Raw genomic sequence first — 19,237 nt, 5'->3', positions numbered from 1 at the left:
CCTCGGTGCCCGCACACAGGGGGTGGCACCTGCTGTGAGTGGACACGTGGGTCCCCCTCAGGCCTCGGCACATGTGAGAGCAACGCGGTTAGAGGGAGGTGGGGCAGCGGGGGCCGCAGGTTCTCAGCCACATTTCACGCTGGCCTGGCCTCCCCCAGCCCACGCAATCCGGGGGACGGAACCCCCCGGGCTGAGGGCCAGGCCTCAGTCCAGGGCTCCCTGGCCCGGCAGGGCACACCAGGGCAGGGCCGGGGCCGTCTCGGGGCGCCGAGAGGTCCACGCACAGCTCCCCCACCCAGTCCCTGTTGGGTCAGGGCCAGCTGTGGGGACAGGGCTGGTGGGGACGAACTCCCACCGCTGGCCACTCACGGGACTGCCCACGGGGGCTTTTTCTCCCTGGCAGGCCCCCCAAGACAGGGCTGCTGAGCCCAGGCCGGCCAGCAGGGGGCAGCAGCAGCAGCCGGTTGTGAGCCCTGCGAACCCACAGGGGCCACTCGGCCCCCAGCTCACACCCAGCTGAGGACACTGGAAACCGAGGCCTGGGAGCAGAGGCTCCTGGGAGGGTGACAGGCCAGAACCCTCAGCATCCGTGTGGCTGCCCGTGCAGGAGGGGTCAGCAGGAAGAGCTGGACCCACAGGACCTGGGGTTCCGCTGTGGTGAACTTGAGGCTGGGGCAGTGCCCCCGATCCCGGCCCTGTGCCTTGGGGAGCGAGCTGGTTTCTGTGCGACTCAGGCGTCTCGTCCGTGCCACGGGAAGGGTGTGGGGCTTTCTTGTCCCCGATACAGGGACAGTGTGGGCCCGGGGCCGGGGATCCAGAAACACCCCCTTTCCCGATCACGTGGGTGCTGCTCGGGGAAGCGTCAGCGGGTGCCCTGGGCGTGCCGCTGGCCTCTCCGGGCCTGCTGACCGTCAGCCGCCCCCTTCCCTGCAGAGGACGATGGGTCTGCATGGCTGACGCTCCCGTGCACGACAGGTGCTTGTCCCGGGGTGGCCGCAGGTGGGGGGGGGGCGTTTGTACCCGGGGACGGGGGTCCGAGCTCCAGGAAGCGCAGAAGCCGAAGGCTGGGCGTAGCCTGGGGGGCAGGGACCTGAGTCCGTCCCTCCCTGCTGTGCTGTGCCGTCCGATTCCCCGGTGGGCTGGGGTTCTGGGGTCCCAGCGGGGGTGCAGGCTAGCTCCGAGGCCCAGGACACCCAGACGGCACGACTGCTCGGAACCCCCGGCCGGGCCCACCGAGACTGGTGGCGGTAAAACACCGGTGAGCGTCTCCTCGGCCGACACGACCGGATCTCGCCGCTCGCCTGACCCGAAGCCAGTGCTTCCCGCTGCCGCCGGGGCCCGGGCAGCGTCTTGGGGGCAGGGGGGTGGGGCTCGTGGAGCCAGACCACCTGCTGGTGCACAGGAGGCCAGTCTCTGCTTGCGGTGACGCGGACCCTTGGCCAGGTCGGCTCCTTGCTGGGGCTCTGGGGAAGGAAGACGAGGCTGCTTCAGAGCAGGCACCCGGGGACCAGCTCAGAGCGTGCCTGAGCGCACAGAGCCCGTCACAGGTGAGTGAGAGCACACGCCCCATGGGATCGGCCGCTTCAACCACCTGCGGTGCACAGCCCAGGGGCTCTAAACTCGGCCCCTTGCGGTGCAGCCGCCACCAGCATCCCCTCCCCAGACTGACGGACACTCTGTCCCTGGGAAACACTCGCCCCCCGCGCCCCTCCCCTCCCCTCCCCTCCCTTCCCCCCCTCCCCTCCCCTGCCCGGTGGCCTGTTTCCTGGCTGCATAAACGCGCCCCCCATCCCTTTGCTGTGGGCCACACTCAGCTCTTCCCCAGTAAAAAGGATTTGTTCCATGTGCTGGGCCTTCTCCCCCACCTGACTCACGATCTCTGTCCTCTCCCAAATCCCAGGGACCCCCCCCCCCCCCGGCAGAGATGAGGGGCAGCGTCTGAGGGCATTTTACTGACCTCCGGCTGCCCTAAGGCGTCTGGGGGCGGCCTCGGGGCACCGCATCTGTTCCACCGGCCAGCGCCCCTCCCCCTCGCGGAAGCCGGGCCCCGGGCTCCGGGGCAATGTGCTCGGAGAGAGGCCATCTGGCCCATAGAAGCGGAGCAGGGCTCTCACTGACCTCATAATGCCAGCAGGATGCCGGGGCGGAGGGGCTGCCGGCCAGTCTCCGAGACGCCCACGCTCCAGGAGATTTATCGCCCGTCTCCTCCGCTCTCCTGGTTGACAGCCCTGGTCGCTGAGAGGGCCTCATTCCGTGGGACTCACCGAGGCGACCGGGAGGACGGCTTTGGAACATGCACGCTGTTCAGGGGGGCCCTGCTCTCCCTTCCCCAGCGGACGGAAGTCGTTAGGATGTCAGGTCTCCAAATTACCTGTCAGCTGCGGTGCACGGACATGCGCCCACGTGGGCCTGGGTGTGCAGGAGGGCGGTGTGGTAAGGGGGGCGCAGCGGTCACTGGTACCGAGATTGGCCACGACAGAAAGGGAATCACGGGCCGTCACAGGTCAGTTTAGCTCTGCAGCAGGCATGTGGGGTCCCTGCCTCTGGTCGGAGTGAAGGGGCAGGGGTCACGTTCCCTGCCCTTCCTCACTTCCTCCGAACCGTCTGGTTAGCGTCTTGTGTTCAGCCTGTCTGGTTGGCATCTCGCCTCTCAAAACATCGGCCTTTGCAGCCTTGACTCACTGAGGTTCCCGAGTGTGAGTGGTCACAGAGGTTATAACCGGTCACACGCTTCTCCTCACTGCACGGCCCGCTCCCAGCCGCACCCCTGGAACGCAGTGGGGCCATTTTAGGAGAGCCGGGGGGGGGCGAGCACGCATCAGTCTGCCCTCGGCTGTCAGAAGTGCGTGTCCTCAGAGTCGGGTCTTGTTGCCCTCCCACGGTGTCCCTGCCGTCCGGGCCCTCAGGGTGCTCAGGGTGCTCAGGACTCGGGAGGAGACATTTAAACAGATTCATCTGCTCCTGGATTCTTGGTGCTAAGGGTTTGCCTCTCCGGCTTCTAGCATGAGGAGGGCCCCCACCGAGCATCTCCCTGTCCTGGGTGCTCAGCGGTGAGGGCCTGGCAGGTCAGAGACGGCACAAACCCCGTCGGGGGGTGGCGGGGGCCCAGGCGGGGGCCAGGCCCTGTGGGCCTCTGCCCCTCGTGCTAGTTCCTCTGCGTTGTGCTCCCCAGTTCTGTTTGAGGGGCCCCCCTTTTTTTGGTTTAAAGATTATTTATTTATTTTTAGAGAGGGAAGGGAGGGAGAGAGAGAGAGAAACATCAGTGTGCGGTTGCTGGGGGGTTATGGTCTGCAACCCAGGCATGTGCCCTGACTGGGAATCGAACCTGCGACACTTTGGTTCACAGCCCGTGCTCAATCCACTGAGCTACGCCAGCCAGGGCTGAGGGGCCCCCTTTAAAATGCTCTTTCTAGAGCACCTCACAGTGAACTGGTGACTCCCCAGCTCTCAAGGTTGAAATGGTCTCTCCTCATCATGTCATTAAAAAGTGATTTTATTGTTGCACGAACACGTACCCTGAGATTGACCCCCTCACCCATCTCTGAGGGGACGTCACAGTCCCGTGGGCCGCAGGTGCAACGCCCCCGCAGGCTTCCGGGCCTCCCAGCGTGCCTCCCACGGGGTCTCGCGCTCCTGCTTCTGTGACGGCAGACATGACTGACAGGCGCCCTCTGCTGGGGGTGCTCCCGACCCAGGCGACCCCACCCCCCGTGGCCAGGGCCGGCCAGTGTCTGACTCTCACCCCCCACTCTGCGTCACGAGCACACGAAACTTTGACCCCGCCCGGCCCCACCGGGGACCTGCTGAGCAGAGACAGAAGAGGCAGTGAGCACAGCTCTGCGTGAGAGGTGGTGACACTGGCCACGGCCCAGCTGGCCGGCGGGTCCGCGGGCGCTGACGGCGAGGTGAGATGGAGAACGCCGCGGCCTTGGGGACGACCACCTGAACCTCCCGCCAGGAGGGAGCCTGCCCTCCAGCCGCCGAGGCAGAGCCAGCAGAAGCCTCCAGCTGCTGGTGCGTCCGCGGTGCCTCGCTCAGGCCAAGGCCACGCTCTCCCTGGGCAGCCACTGGCCAGGGACGGCCCCCCAGCCGACGGTGTCCGGGGTGCGCGGCCACGTGAAACCCGCAGGGGGACTCCTGTCCCTCTCAGACGGGGAGGGGCTGGGCCGGGACGGTGGCGGCTGGGCAGCTGGTCGAGACCGTGCGCTCCACAGTCCCCCCGTGGCCGTGCCCCGGCCGAGGTCCGGCCGTTCTCCGCTCCCACGTCCTCCGGAGGCGGCTGGACACCTGTGCCGTGCGCAAAACGGTGCGAAGGAACCGCGAGCTACTGACAGTCTCTCGTCACTCTCCTCGCCCTCCCCTCGCTCGTCTGCCTGGGCTTGTCCACCGGCCACAGGGCCAGGGAGGGGGCGCCCTGTGGGCACGTGCAGAGCGAGAGGGCGGGAAGGCAGGGACAGGCTGAGCCGGGGGCGCCCCCTGCAGGCAGGACACAGACATTCCGTGGGCGTCTGCACGCTGCTGACTTATTAGAGCCGCTGAATGGCTCACTCCTAATAACAGATACACGTACTCACAAAGGACACGCCGCCCTCTTTACACTGAGTGAGAGGTTCCGCCTCTGCAGACCCAGCGGAGGGCCCTCCACGCTCCTCGTCGGGGGTTGACGAGGAGCAGTGCTTGCCGACGTCCACTGGAGGGCACTGTGACCCCAGCGGTGTACTTGCCGGCCCGCCTTTCAGCCAGCACCCGGACAGGTGCCCCGGGCCACCTCTTGCTCACACCCTTAGGATGTCCTTGAGGAACCAGAGTCCTCTCTGCGCTCAGCAGTGAGGGAGGCCGCGAGCCAAGTGACCAGCAGACGGGGGGTGGGACAGCTTGGCCTCGAGTGCGGAGAGGCGGGGCAGGGCTCTGTAGGCGTGGTGAGGGTGGGAGAGCCCGGGGGTCTGGAACTCCCCTGGGCGCGGGCCTGTGCACAGTCTGGCCAGCAGGTGGCGCACCGCCCAGCCCACAGGGGGCGGCGGAGACCCTGTGCGGTCTGGTTGCCAGAGAGCATGAGTTGGCCCCCGCAGTCCTTGCCACGCTTCCCCTTCCCCCACCCCGGGAGGAAAGGCAGGGGCGGGCGACGCCGCGGCCCACGGCAGCCCGGTGCAGACGGAGCGCGCTCGCAGGGTGGCACAGCCACTCTTGGCGTGCCGGTGCGCACACTGAGCCCTGGCCGCGCTCAGGTTCGGCACTGCCACCAGGCTCCGGCGCAGTCGTCCCGGCCCCTTCCATCAGGCGGCACCAAAACCCGCGCCCTGCGTGTGCGTAAGGACGCGTTTGCAGGATTCAAAGTCACTCCGCGTCCCGAGGAGAGTAAAGAGGCCGTCTGAAGGGCAGAGACAATTTGCAAGACTGACTTGGGGCGGAGGATTCTCAGAGGAGCCCCAGGGGTTCCGTGGCTGTCCGGGGGCCGGGCAGGCACCCCCTTTGAAGGGCCACGCAACGGAAGTTCCCGGCGGCTGCATTCGCACTTCCTCCCACCGGCCCCGCAGACTCCCGCTCCCGCGATGCGAGGAGCGCCGCTGCCGTCGCAGGACGTGGGCAGTGTGCTGCTGCTTGTAAATGCCCGCACGGAAGCGGAGTGGGGGCCGGGCGGCCCCGCGACGCCTGTGAGGTCGGTGCCTGGCCGTCAGGCACAACGGCAGCGCGCCGCACCAGCTGGCTGTCAGTCGCAGAGTTCTCGAAAATTGGGAAAGTGGCTGAAGCAGAATCAATTAATTTCCACTTGGAGCACAATCTGCCTTTGAAGAGGGGGGACATCCTTCCGCCTTGGCTGCTGGAGTCGGCCCCCTCGGGGACGCTGTGTGGGTTGGGGGGAGCTGGGGCGCTCCAGGGCCCCCCAGGGGCCAGGGCCTCTGAGCACAGCCCCGCCGGGAGCCGCGGGGATCCGGGGGTCCGGTGGCTACCAGCCTTTGGGCTCAGGTCTAGTCCTGCTGGGGGGCCACGCACCGAGGGGTCCCCGCTCACTGAGAAACGCAGGTGAAGCGTCACACGGCCCTGGGTGGACGGCACCAGGAGTGGCCGGGCCGCTGGACACCCAGAGGCAAGTCCTGCCAGGTCACTTCGGGTGGTGCTGAGGCTGCCTGGAGTCTGGGTCCACCGCCGCATCCCGGTCCCAGGTCCCAGGCCTCAGGGCAGGGCCTTGCCTGGCGCCCCCATCCCCTGGCTGGCCCTCCATCGTCACGTCCTTCCGGTCAGCACTTTCCTCCGGCCGGCCCCGCTCTGCACGCTGCCTTCCCGCTTCCGTGGAGGCCGGAGGGCCGCTATGGCGGGAGAAGAGGGTCCCAGGTGAGCAGACAGGAGGATCCTGGGTGCAGGGTCACCGCCCAGAGCACGCGGAAGTGGGCCCAGCGGCCTGTGGGGTTGGCCCCTGGGTAGGAACGTGAGGGTCCTGGGGACCCCCTTTGGCTCACTGGGTCTCTTCCAGGAGGTGAGCTCACACCTGGACACCCAGGCATGGGCGTGGGGTGTGGCACGGTCCCAGCGGGTAGGGGACGGGGCTGTCGACGGGGACGGCGTGGGCACATCCAGTGGTTAAACAGCGTGGCCCCTCCTCCCGCGCCTCCTCCCAGCGTCTGCTGTGGGGAAATTTCAGGGCGACCAAGTCCCCTTCAGGGCCTCTGCTTAGCTGGCCCCCCTGCAGGACTTCTCATCCTCAGTCGACTCCCTAAAGGTCTCGGTTTCCGTGGTTTCCCACGTCACCACCCACCTTCTAAACACTCACCGTGGGGTTCCAGGTGAGCGCTCCAAGGACGCGGTGAGATTGAGGTTTCAGTGCGAATGACGGTTAAAACTGGCAGCAGATCAGAGACGCCACAGCGTCTGCTTTGCTCCAGCCTTCAAGTTCACGGGACATTCCGAGCGGTTTCCTCGCGAGCGGCCGCTCACCCAGGGCAGCGTCTCGCGGCCCAGGCCCCCGCTTTCCGCAGGCGGTTTCCTTTGCTTTAATTTGCACGCGCTCGTCAGAGCTTAAAAAAAGCATTTTATTCTAACCGTCGACGTGGCTCCAGCAAGACTGGAGGCAGCCCCCCACCCAGGGTCCCCGGGGGGCTCTGCCTGGCCAGGGGCGTCCTGGACACGCACGGCCCTGCCCTCCAAGGGGACGTGACCTCTGCCCTGACAGGGCCCCAGCGCCGGGGCTGCCACTCTGGAACATGAAATAAGGAGAGAGCCCGCCCCCTCTGAGCGCCTGCTGTCGACCTCCCCCAGAAGCACAGGGTCTGTGTCTTTCAGGACAAAACTCTCAGCACTCTGGTGCCCCTCGCCCTGTGCCGGCTGACGCTTTGGTGGCACGCACAGGACTTTGCCCGGTGGCACTTGGGAGCCTGCTCTAGGATGTACAGGAGCCCAGCTGTTTGGGGGCGTGGCTAACGTGGCCCCTCCTCTCTGGGAAGCCTCTGACCTCGGGGCAGCGGGACCTTGGAGCTGGAGGGTCTTGGTGGGGGTGACCCAGGGCTTCTCTGGACGAGGAAATGCCCCTGTGGTGCCTGGGGACCGCAGGGCAGGCCCCACATCACTGTTCGCTTGGACTCCTTGCTCCTCCGGGACGTGTGCCGCTGCCCTCTCGGAGCCCCGCTTGTGGGCGGGGACAGCGGGTTCGGTTTCTGGGGGAGACGCCCTTCGGTGTGGGGCCCTGCGCAGTGCGCCCTGGGGCAGAGGCAGCAGCCCTTCCTGCCCCCACCAGCCCCGTGCAGCTGGGGCCGCGGGGCCTGCGTCAGCCTTTCCTCCCGGGCTCCCAGGGGGCAGGAAGCGGATGTTTTTGTGGCACCCCCCTCCCCCCCTTCGTGCAGACGGTAAACATCACCGCCACCCCCAGGCCCAGGAGCACCTGCCAGGCACCTTCTCCGTTCTTGGCTCTGGTCCCCCGTCCCCAGGTGAGGCCTGCGGGGCGGGGATGCAGGGCCGTGGGTTAGGGTTAGGGTTAGGGTTTGATTCATTTTAAAGTTTGCTTTTTTTTTTTTAGCTCAAGCAGCCAAATTACTGAGTCAGTTCAAAGACAAGAGAATTTTATTCCATTATATGAAGTCTATGATTAGTGCAAAGAATCAATTCGCTAAAACCCGTGCAAGGGAACACACGATGCAAACGGACTGGTACACGGCCAGGGCGCTGAAAACAGACCGCGGCAAGGCGCCGGCTGTCGGAGGAGAGTGTTTCCGGTCACGCGTAAAATCTGGCAACCGGCACCGACGAGACGGTGTCCGATCTCGAAGACCGGGAGTGAGTGCTGGTTTCACACAAACTTCCGGAGGCTGAGGGACAGTCACACACTCTAGGACGAGCACGGGGCGCCGCGGCCGCAGTGGGCGGCCCAGCGAAGGTCTGGCTGCGAGGATTCGGTGGCTGCGGCGGTGGGGCCAGCCGTGTGGACGCGGGGTCTTCTTCAGACTGGAGCGGGGGCCGCCGTCGCGGGGCGGGGCCCAGGACGGCTACTCGGAAAGGCGCTACTTTTTCTTCTTCTCCTTCCTCCCTTTCTTTCCCTTCTTTCCTTTGTCCTTGGCCTTGCTCGGGGTCCCGCCCTGCAAGGCCAGGGCGTGCCTTTTCCCCAGGGGCGTTTTGGCATACCAGCTCTGAAAGGAAGCAGATGTTTAGGAACAGAGGTCAGAAGGCCGGGAACTCACCGGGCTGCTCGCAGAAACAAGGGAGACCCTGTCGAGGCGGAAGGGGCAGGCGGCCACTGAACTGTGGGCACCCCCCGTGTGTCCCACGGAAGCGCTCGCCCACCTGTGCCACGGCACCATCTGGGGGGCCACGGGCCCGAGCTGACCCACGGCGCTTCCCAGTCTGGAAAGATTTTATAATCCAAAAATTTCAAGTCTGCCAGATTTCATGGTAAACGGCAGAGCCCCAACCCCCGGAGCTCGGGCACCCCGGGGACGGGCTGGCTGTGGAGACTCCGCCCGCCCCCCTCACCTTAAAGCTGTCCTCCTCCTCCTGGTAGACGGGGCTCTGGCTGCTCAGGGCCGCCACGAACTCCACGGCCACGAGCGGCTTGCGCAGCTGCTGCCGCACCCTGCGGTCCGTGAGCACGCTGCGCACCGCCTGCACCACGTGGCCCTGCGTGAAGCCGTCGCTGACCTTGGCCAGGCAGCTGATGTTCAGGGTGTTGGTGACGACCCCGCCGAAGCGCTGGATGATCTGTCTCCACAGGACTGTGGGGTCCGAGAGGGCGGGGGAGACAGGGGGACGGGGTCACACGGCGAAGGCAGCCTGACCCTGCTGTAACCCAGGACGCCACGCCCTGCCATGCCCCGCCACGCTGTCCGCGCTGACGTTTTTCCTCAGCCCGATGACTCGCCGCGGGGTGAGGTCTGCGGATGCCCGCGTTGCGAATGGGCGGGGAGAAGTGAGACGGCGGTCAGTGCGGTCTCGTGTGGGGCCTTTAAGGACGTTCGGATTCTTCCCGAACGGGAAATGCTCCCAGGAGGAAGCGGGTCTCTGCTCCTCGGGATGTTCTGTCTTCCAGAGCGTGGACGAGGGGGAGCGTGAGTTTTTAAAAGCGAGTACTTTTATGTGCAGGTTCTACTGTTCCTCGGCGCCACCACCGGGCTCAGCCCCCCCTTGGGCTCGAGGCCCTGGGGGAGACCCCGTAGCAGATGAAGCAGCCCGCCCCTCTTCTCCCCCGCCCCCAGCAGCGGTGGGCCCATTGCCTGACTGGTCTGTCCCCAGAGGGGGCGCTGGGCCGCTCGCTGGGCGGGCGGGGCGTGGGGCAGCCGAGGCGCTCGGGATGCAGGGACTCGGGGACAGGAACGATGGCACGATCCCTGAGGGTCACGCAACCTTGGAGACACAGCGGACGGTGCATGGCGCCCGGGACAGCACCCCGCTGAAGCCGGCCGGCGCTGCACGGAGAGCGGGTGGTGGCCGTACCCAGACGACAAGGCCTGGTCAGCCAGCCGTCCCTAGAGCTTTCTGACCTTCCGTGGGGAGCATCCAGAACGTTTTCTTAAACCGTGACCATGACCACCGGAACTGAGCACAGCCGGGCTCCTTAAGCGACCACCTCATCCAAGCACACAGCTTCGGAGCTGCTCAGAGGAGGTGTGATTGCTGCCGAGGGACAGAAGCACCTGCGAGGGACCACGACCACCACAGGACGTCACGGCCACCACAGGACGTCATGGCCACCACAGAACGTCACGGCCACCGGGGGACTGGCCCACGGGCCCAGAGTCACCCCCAGCTCCGGAGAACGGGAGAGGCAGCCGGACTTGCCCCCCGTCCACCCAGGTGCACTGCGCTCCGCCGCCAGCAGCCTGCAGGAGAGTGGCCTGGGCCGCTCGGACAGAGCCACCGCTCACAGCCGCCGTGGGGCTGGGAGGGCGTCAGGGGCCGCGGGAGTCATCGGCTGGGGGCTCATGGAGGCACAGGGGCCACCGGCAGGCTGCCGGGCCTCAGCCCAGCTGCGCCCACGAACGACACTTGCCCAGAACGGGCTCAGGCGGGCAGCGCTGCGGCCGTGAGGCCGGGGAGCCAGGGAATCGAGCTGGGGGGAGGGGGGTGCTGCAGGCAGCGGAGGTGTGTTCCCGACCAAGTGACGTACTCCACTTTCCTCTCTGGGGTTAGAAGGGCACCCCAGTTCTGCAGACGACTCTAATGACCTCCCCTCCTTTGGACTGCAGGGACCCACACTCCGGGCCGCCCTCCCCGCTCTGGCGCCCCAAACCGACTCCACCCGGGCGTGTGCTCGCGGTGACACGGCATCTTCAAGCTGGGTTTCGTTTGGGGTTTTGCAGAAGCAGGGAGGGGTGGCTGTGACATGGAGGAGCTTCTGGCCCCCGAAGCCTGGAGTTCCAGAAAAACCAGGAGACTCGGCTGGGCCCGCCCGAGCGCGCACGGGGTCCCGGGTGGGGGCCGTGGGGGCGTGATGGATGGGGTTTTAGCGGAACCGGCCCCGGGGGAGAGAGGCCAGAGCAGGCGGCGGCGGGACGGCGGAGAGGAGAGGAGGACGCACAAAGGGGTGTCTGGGGATCAGACAGGCATCCATCACCCTCGGGCGCGGGATTTCTTCTCGGAGACGTTTTGAAGGCGACGGCTGGATGTGGGGGCAGAAGTAGCTGCTGGGGTGTGTTTGGCCGACCTCAGGGACTGCGTGTCCCGGGCGGACCCTCCCTTCTCCTCCTGGACCGGCCTGCCCAGGGCCGCCTGGGGGAACCTGGCGGTGTGGGGGGTGGGTGGGTGCGCACTCCCTGCCCCTCCCGCTCTGCTGCCTGCCGGGACGCGCAGCCCGCGCCTTGCAACCCGGGTGCGGCCAATGCAACCCGGGTGAAGACCAGTCAGCCCCTCCGTGTCCGGTCCCTCAAGTCTCCTGTGAGGCCCTCCGCACTGCCCCTGTCCCCTGCGCTCAGATGCTGGCTGGGGGCCAGGGCCCAGTGGGGCCCTAGAGGGCGGCGGGGAGAGGCTGCCAGGTGGATGGAGAAGGACCCGGGACCGCAGCCAGCCCGAACTTGGGGTGCAGCAGGGTTCATGACACCGGGGCCGCACTTCATCGAGACGGTAAGGCTTGAGCACTACAAACGGGGCGGCTGAGCGGGGAGCCCACAGAACGCGGGGGGAACGCTGTCCTCTGAGCTGACCGGGGGTCGAAGGCCCCCCCGAAAAGACTGCACAGCCCCTCAATTTCAGTGGTGCCGCTGTGACCGGCGGCGGATGAGCAGAAGTCACGTCATTCTCACAATCGTCGTTAACGCCAAACCCACTACTGCGTCCCCGCTGCGGCCACCGTGGTCCCCTCCCCTCCGTTACAGCCGCGCTGCCGCCCCCGTCGCCACCGTGGCCCCGAAACCAGCCTCACCGCTGGTGCTCACGCCCCGGGGAGCCCACTGCCTGTGGGTCTGGGCTGGCCGTGGGACTGGCCACGTGTGGCGACGGTGGGTCTCTGGCCCCTGACGCCGGGTCCCAAGACTCCTTCCAGCTTCTGCCCGAACCCCTGGGATGTCTGCTCTTGGGGGGCTCCCCTCGGGACCAGGTGCCGGGCAGAGCCACGGGCAGAGGGTGGGTGTGGGCTGTGTGTGGGCTCACAGCAGGCCCGAGGATGAGCCCTCCTCCCCTACGCACAGGAGGGGGCTCGGAATCATCACCCCCGTCTGAACTCCTCCGCTCTCGTGGGGGGAAAGCAGAGCGTGCACAACGGAACGGAGGGGCGCGTCCCGCCCTTACGACCTGGCAGTCGCAGCTGCGGGGCCGGGCTCGGCTGCTGTCTGGGCACGCACGCCACCGGGGCCACAGGGACACCCCCCGGCGCCGACTGGGTGACGAGCCCCCCCCCTCCCAGCAGACCCCGCAGCGCCCGCCCACAGCCCCGCTTCGGGCCCGGGGGACTTGCCGTATCTGGACGCGTAGTCCGGCCTGGGGACCAGGATGATCTTCTGGTAGACCCGGCAGAAGGACTGCAGCTCTGCGTCGAAGGGGCGGCAGGTGGTCCCCACGATCAGGATCCTGTCGTTGGGTTTCAGGAGCTTCAGGATCCGGGGGAGCTGCTTCTTCAGGCGCTTGGGTTCGATCTGGGGGGAGGAGGGGGGGACGAGTGAGCCCCCGGGGAGAGAACAGGTAAGGGGAGAAGGCTCCGCGGCCCTGGCTCCAGGGGAGGGGCTGCCGGCTCGTTCGTGTTGGTCGGGCGAGTGGTGGCGGGCGCTTCCTGCCCTCACCCTCTGGGATTCGGATCTGGAAGGGGAGGGAGGAAGCCCCTGCAGAACGTTCTAGCACCTGGGCCCTGAGAGCAGTGGCGGGGAGAGTGGCGGGTCTCCAAGCGCAGGGAGCTGGCTGGCTGGGGTGGGGTCAGCGTGTGGGGCCCCGCGTCCCTCCGGGCTGTTCCGGGCGTGAGCCCAAGGGCCCCAGCCAACTGCTGCGGCGGGCGGGGGCCCAGGCGCCCGGGCTCACGTCTGAGAGATGCCCAGTCATGGGGGGGGGGGGGGTGGGGGCTGCCTTCCCTGAGGCCGCCGGCAACACGGCGAACCTGCTCGCTGAGTCTGATCTGCCCATGCACGAGGGACAGCAGCACGACACAGGGACCTCGAGCTCCAGCTCGAGCTGTGTGCCTGGGCAGGCAGCAGGAACCCCGCTCTCCGAGGGGCGGGCCCAGGACGTGGGGGTGAGCGGGACCCCGTTCCCGAGTGCAGCTGGAGGACACGCACACAGCGGCTCCCTCCCCACGGTGCTCTCGCCTGCCGGGGCGGGGGGCTGGGCCCACACCCCGGGGTGCGGTGTGCTTGGGGTCTTGCAGCCCAGGTGTGCCTGGGGTCGCTCAGGTCCCCGGCGGCCCTGTGGGTGACGGGGACCTGTGTTCGTCAGGCGGTCTGGGTTCACCCAGGGGTCCTCAGTGCTGCGGGCTCCCCCGATGCGTCCATCGGCAGACGCTTCTGCCGCGGAAGCGGATGGAACCAAGGCCCACCAGGGCTGCAGCTGCTGACCGCTCACGCCCCTCGTGGGGGGGGGGCGCTGCACGACCTTCGGGGCTGTTCTCGCTGGAACCCTCTGTGCTCAGAGAGGTTAAGTTACTTCGCCAAGGACACACAGCCAGCTGAGGTGAGCAGCAGAGCAGGCCAGGAACCGCGATGTCCCGAGTCCCCACGGCCCACGGTCTCCCTCCTGCCCACGCTGCCGTCCAGCGGCCACGGAGGAGCCCTGGCCCAGGAGTGAGAGGAAGCTTCTGACTGCATCGGGGTGGATTAAGCACCGCCCTGCTCCTCTCCTAGCTCTGTGACCTGGGGTGGGGGCGGGTCACTAACTCCAGCCTTCAGGTCTGCGTCTTCACCAGCAGAGGGCGCTAGCTGCCCGGCCCGCAGATGCAATAATAAAGGAGTCCTCTAAGCGTCTAAAGCCACGGGGCACTGGAGGCCCGTGGGGGGAGGAAAGACTGAGCTTCCGTTCTTCATCCAAACCCTCTCCACCTGCTCACGGTGATGTCTAATGCCTAGGACCCAAAGTGATTAAAGTCCTCGCGGATGTGATCAGAAATCCACGGTGGACCACCACTATTGGCTTTGGTGCCCATTGACGTGGAACAAGAATCGTGGGTGTCCGAGTTTTTTTTTTTAATTCGTGGGAAATCTGCCAGTGCTCTGCGGGGGGGGGGGGAGTGCGGGGGAGGGGCACGCGGGGAGAGAAACGGAGGAAGGAAGCAATCGCAGGAGGGCCTCCGGCCCCCTCTGACTGACGCTCTGTGTGCGTGAGCCTCAGGCCCTCTGCCACTCCTCCTTGCGAACAATAGGAAGTCCTAACAATGACTCCCGAGTGGGCCGTTTTTTTTAAACGGAGCAGAGTTCTCTGAATGCTTCTCACCTCTGAACCAGGTGCCTGGGCTTCTTGGAGCTCCCTCCCCCCTCCCCTACACGCTCCTTCATTTTCCCCTAAGTTGTGCCCCAGAAAAGCGGCCACCGGGCCCTTCACACACGGGCAAGCCCTGAGGCAGAGGGAGGGGCTGCCCCCTGCCCCTGGGTCCCTTCTTCCCGCGGGACAGTGAGACCTTCTCCAAAAGCAGAGGCAGCCCTGGCACGGGGCCCCCTCGGAGGGTGGGAAGGCCCGGACCGAGACGTGGCGGAGGGGCCTCACCATCCTCTCGGTGTTGGGGACTTTCTTGTAGAAGGTTTTCTCCGTGTCTCCGATCCACACCACGGACGGCTGCAGCTGCCGGGCCACCTGCAGGGACAGGGAGGGTCCTTGAGTCAGGCATGTGCATCCGTCCGTCCGGGCCACACGGCGGGGCCCCAGGGGACAGCAGGATGCCAGGGCTCCCTGTGTTGGCCTTTGGGGAGGTGGCGGGGCTGGTGGGCGCTGCTGCGTGCGGGTGACCGAGTGCTCCTTCTCTGCCACCCGCCGCTCCCACCGCCGGGGCAGGGCCCACGGGGCGCCTGTGGGTCCTGAGCCGGGTCCCCAGGCCTCGACCCCGTTTGGCTTCCAGTCAGCCAGTCAACAACTTTCTGCAGCCGACGGGCGAATGGGGACCTGGGCCTCCCGCTGGAAGGACAGCCGGCCCGGTGCGCCCGGGTGCCGGTAGGTGGGCTCACCCAGAGAAAAGTGGGTTCAGCACAACGCCCCCCATTTTCCCAGTGCGGCCTGCTCCCTGCCACCGAGGGACCGGCTCGGTGCCCAGGGGCGCAGCTTCTCGGACTCATTGTTCCCCAGAAGCTATTTTGAGTTTAAATCCAAAGCTTCCCTCCTTCCTGCCCCGAAGGGAAATAAGAAAATGAGGTTTGTGGGGGAAAGGTCTTCGGCTTCTTAGGGAAAAAAAGACACTTTATTATAACAGAGGTAAGATCTTATTCTTTTCAGTTCCTCTTAAAAATCTCGGTTTTGGCACCGAAACCCCCGGACAAACAATGTTCAGGTGACCCGCTGTCCTGGCCGTGGGTGCGCTCCCGTACCGGCAGCAGGCCCCTCCTCTGCCGTCCACTTGGGGTGAGGGGTCTTCCGAGCCCCCACCTGTGGGCTCCTGCTCGCTCGGTCCAGCTCCCCCCGGTGGTGACGGGACAGCGGGCGGGCGTTCCGGGGACGCCGGTGCGGCTCCTCCTCCTGCTCCTCACGGACCCAGCCCCACGGGCGGGCTGGAAACAGGCGCCTCGCTGGCTCAGGGTGGCCTCAAAACCACCGGTCTTGCTTCTTGCCCCTGACCCGACGTGGCTGTGCCCTGCCGGCCATGCTGCACTGTGGAACTTGAACGTGGCCAGTTAGTCCCTGGACGGCCCGCTCCTTCCGCGCTGGCGGGGGAGTTCCACTCTGCCCGTGCCCTGGCTGCACCCGTGCCGGGACTCCTTCCCCAGGGCGGTCGGTCGCCTGCTCGGGGCGCCGGTGTGCCGTGCGGAGGACGGCAGTTTGGAAAGGCGCCGTTGTTGTTGAGTGAAACGAGCGAGTCCTTCAGCGTTAACGACATAACAACACAGGGAACGACCCTGCGCCTACCGCCTCGATGCCCAGGACTCCCCTCACTCGCCAAGGGCCACGTGCTGCGCCGGGCGCGCCCACACTGTGTCCCCTCTTACAGAGGAGGCCACTGAGGCAGAGAGGAGGGTCAGCAGTGCACCCACCAGCGCTGCAGGAGCGGTGGAGCCGGGGGCGGACCTGCCTTTGCTTGGCACCTGGGCCGGCGCCCCGCACAGCCAGGCAGCAGCCTGTGGGCCACCGTGGTGGACAGGTGCCTGTTCCGGACCCTTCGTCACCCTGGGGCTGCGTCCTCCTCGGTCACCTCTCCTTCCAGCGGCCGAGCTCCCAGACCACCACTGCCCGGTCCCCCGAGACTGGGTCTCTGATCTCCCCGACTGTCCTCCCCAGTGGGCTGGCCAGGGTGCGTGATGAGCGTGCTCCGTCCTGGGCAGACAGGAGGGCCTCAAGGAGGGGCTTTCTCCCACCAGGAGGGTCTAAGGGGTGGAAGCTCCTTCCTTGGAGAAAAGGAGTCTTGGGGAGGAGTCGGCTGTTTCCAACGAGACTGCTGAGGGAGGGAGCCCGGGTGGGTGTACCACGTGGGACCCGGCACGCACGCAGAGGGCCAGCCTCCTCTCCCACTCATGAAACTGTCCCGGAGGGGCTGGGACGCACTGGGCGGGGCCGCGCCCTCTAGGAGCCTGCCAATGGCAGGTGGGCAGACCTGAGGCCATGAGGGGGCCCAGGGAGGGAGGGGCGTCAGAGTGCTGGAGAGGGCCAGGCCTACCCTCTGGCGGGGGGGGCTGCTCGGTCACTTGGGGGGTGGTCACAAAGGCCTCGGCCAGCCCACCAAGTTTGCTCTGACCCGGGCAGCGGTGGGGCATCATCGGTCAGGGACTTAACAATGGAGCCCGTGGACGCTGGCTGCGTGTGCGAAGCACGTGGTAGCGGGTGGCGGTGCCCCGGGCGCCGGGAAATCGAGAGCAAGCGTGCACAGAGGGCGCAAGGCGAGGCTGGAGGCAACAGGTGGACCCTTCCTGACCCTGGCTTTGCAAAAACGAGACGGCCCCTCCAGCGCTGGTGTCACACACACTCACCCAGCATCCCTGTGCCGCGGTGCCCGTGACCTGCTGACCTGGCCCTGGGTTTCTGGGCATCCGGGCGGCTGACGCCCTCTCACTCACCCAAACAGTGCGGGGGGGCGGGGGGAGCCCTTCGGCACGCGTGGCGGGTCCCCCGGAGCGATGGCTGACATAATGCCACCGGGGGCAGGGCCGGGGTGTCCTTCACGCTCTGACACATGTGGCCCACGTGCCGGCCGGGGGGGTTCCCTTTCCCTCCCCAGCCCCAAGGTCGGTTTCTCCGCTCTTCTCAGTGAGTGTTAACGGTAAAAAACTCTTTGCCAGTTTGTTAATGAAAAATGGCATCCTTTGCTCTTTTCATTTCCGTGTAGCAGTGACAAGGCCTCGCTGAAATTACCCACAGGCAGCTGGAGGTCATGGACAATTACATGTAATTAATGCGTGATTGGACTTCACAGGTTCCATGGGAGCGTTTCCTGCGACGGCCACCAGGGGGCGCTTCAGTCCCACCAAATGTCACTGCGGGTTTCCGTTTTGTGTAAGTCCTGGAATGAAGACCGATTGCCACCAACGTGTGCCTTTTCAGATTCCGGAAAGTTCTGTCAAAGACTAAAGACTCTCCACCCACGTCAGTGTTATGAGTTTGAGCTTTGGGGTTCCCCAAAGAAACACTACGGAACTCTCGGGGCCAGAACTGGGCTCCCAGGTTGGGGTGAGGTGGCGGCACAGGGAAAACCCGTGTGTCTGGCCGGCCGGGTCTGCCCAGACCACCCCGGGACGCCCCGGAGATTCTTCTTGGGAGGGTCCTACTTTTCTCGCCACACAAAACCCAGGAGAAGGTGCCTCCTTTTTTCAGGAGTTGCGTATCGGTTCACCAAACCGAAAAGGACCACCCACCCACTCGCCCACCCACCCACCCCACACACGTTGGCTGGGCATCAGCGAGGGGTCAGGCTCTGGGGTGGGAGGCAGGGGGCATCTGGGAACAGAGAGAGGGGGCGCTGCCTGCAGAGAGCGGAGCCCCCTATGTATGCACGGGGGTCGCTGGGCGCAGGGCACCACCAGGGCGGTGCTGCCGTGCTGGGGAGGGTGGGGGGGCTGCGATGGGACGGCGGGGCACACTTTCCTGCACTGTGGTCACGGAGATTCTGTTCAAATACTGATATGTGGGACGTGTTGTATTTCTACTGTTCTAAAGTATTTTGGATTTCTCTGCCCTTGCGTTGCCTTCTACAACACTGCGGAGTCCAGCCCCGGCTGGGTGTCGGCTGGGATAAACTGCGAGTGACCGAGTCAGGAGCGCGGCTGGGCTGACCCTGCGTGGAAAGGAAGGTAAACTGAGGCAGCGAGGAGGAGAAGGCTGGGGATGCAGGTGCCATGGACAGACTGTGACAGGTGACACAGTGGGCGGAGCAGCCTGGTGACAGGAACGCGTTAGTGCCACTGCTGAGGACCCCGCTGCGCTCGCAGGGGCGGGGCCTCGAGGGGGCGGGACCTAGAGGGGCGGGGCCTGGAGGGCGGCAGGCTTGCAAAGCGCGGGGGGTGGGGGGGGTTCCCTTTGAACCCCCTTCTCCTTCCCAGCCGCTCCTGCTCCTGGCGCCAACTGCGAGAGGCACGGGCCTGCACGCCCGTGTGCAAGGCCACGCTCAGCGCCTCCTGCCGGCCCATTTCAGCCTCACTGCAGGCGCCCCGCTCTCGAGTGTCTTCGCGCTGGTGAAAAGCCCCGTGGTGCCTGCGGCGTCGACTCCGGCCCCGGCTCGTCCCTGGGACCCTGGCCCCTGCCCGGCGCCCCGCTCCCCGCGGAGCGCACCTGCACTGCTGGTTCGGCTTTCCCGGGAACCTGAAACCGCCCTGAAATACGACGGCTGGGTTTAAAGAAAACAAGCAGAAGTGGGAACGCGTCCGACGTGCGCTCGCCGCCTCCGCCCGGCGCGGTGCAGGGGACCGGCCCTCTGACGGCGGCCCCTTTATTTTCACACCTGAGGCGGCCCCCCCTGTGTCCCCCTCCCGCTCTGGCTGGCTGGGGCAGCTCTGTGTGCTGGGTCAGGCACAGGTCTCCGCTCTCTCCGTATTGAGTTTCACCGTGTGAAGGTGGGACTAACGCATTTATTACATTTATTGCACATCTGTGTCTGTGTTCTTTCAAATCACCCCCGAGTGGCAACACGGCCGTTGTTTGGGTTACCAGCCCGGAGCAGCAGCCCCCACGCCCCACTCCGGCCCAGCTGCCGACTCCGGCCCATCTGGACAGGCCCCTC

The 19,237-nt window shown here is 66.3% G+C and overlaps 1 protein-coding gene across 1 annotated transcript in view; it reads right to left on the bottom strand.

The window, feature by feature from the left end:
- Positions 1–8,269: 8,269 nt before the first annotated feature.
- Positions 8,270–19,237, bottom strand: part of IQCA1 (IQ motif containing with AAA domain 1) — an 85,967-nt gene continuing 74,999 nt past the window's right edge. Inside the window, exons 16-19 of the mRNA XM_036022671.1 lie at positions 14,593–14,679; positions 12,368–12,545; positions 8,956–9,194; positions 8,270–8,612 (exon numbers count right to left, since the gene is read on the bottom strand). Coding sequence (XP_035878564.1) covers positions 8,487–8,612; positions 8,956–9,194; positions 12,368–12,545; positions 14,593–14,679 — 630 coding nt within the window. The 3' untranslated portion in view covers positions 8,270–8,486. The remainder of the gene's footprint in view (positions 8,613–8,955; positions 9,195–12,367; positions 12,546–14,592; positions 14,680–19,237) is intronic.

This window comes from Phyllostomus discolor, chromosome 4 (assembly GCF_004126475.2).
Source record: "Phyllostomus discolor isolate MPI-MPIP mPhyDis1 chromosome 4, mPhyDis1.pri.v3, whole genome shotgun sequence".
NCBI lineage: Eukaryota > Metazoa > Chordata > Mammalia > Chiroptera > Phyllostomidae > Phyllostomus > Phyllostomus discolor.
This window is presented reverse-complemented; position numbering and strand designations above follow the sequence as displayed.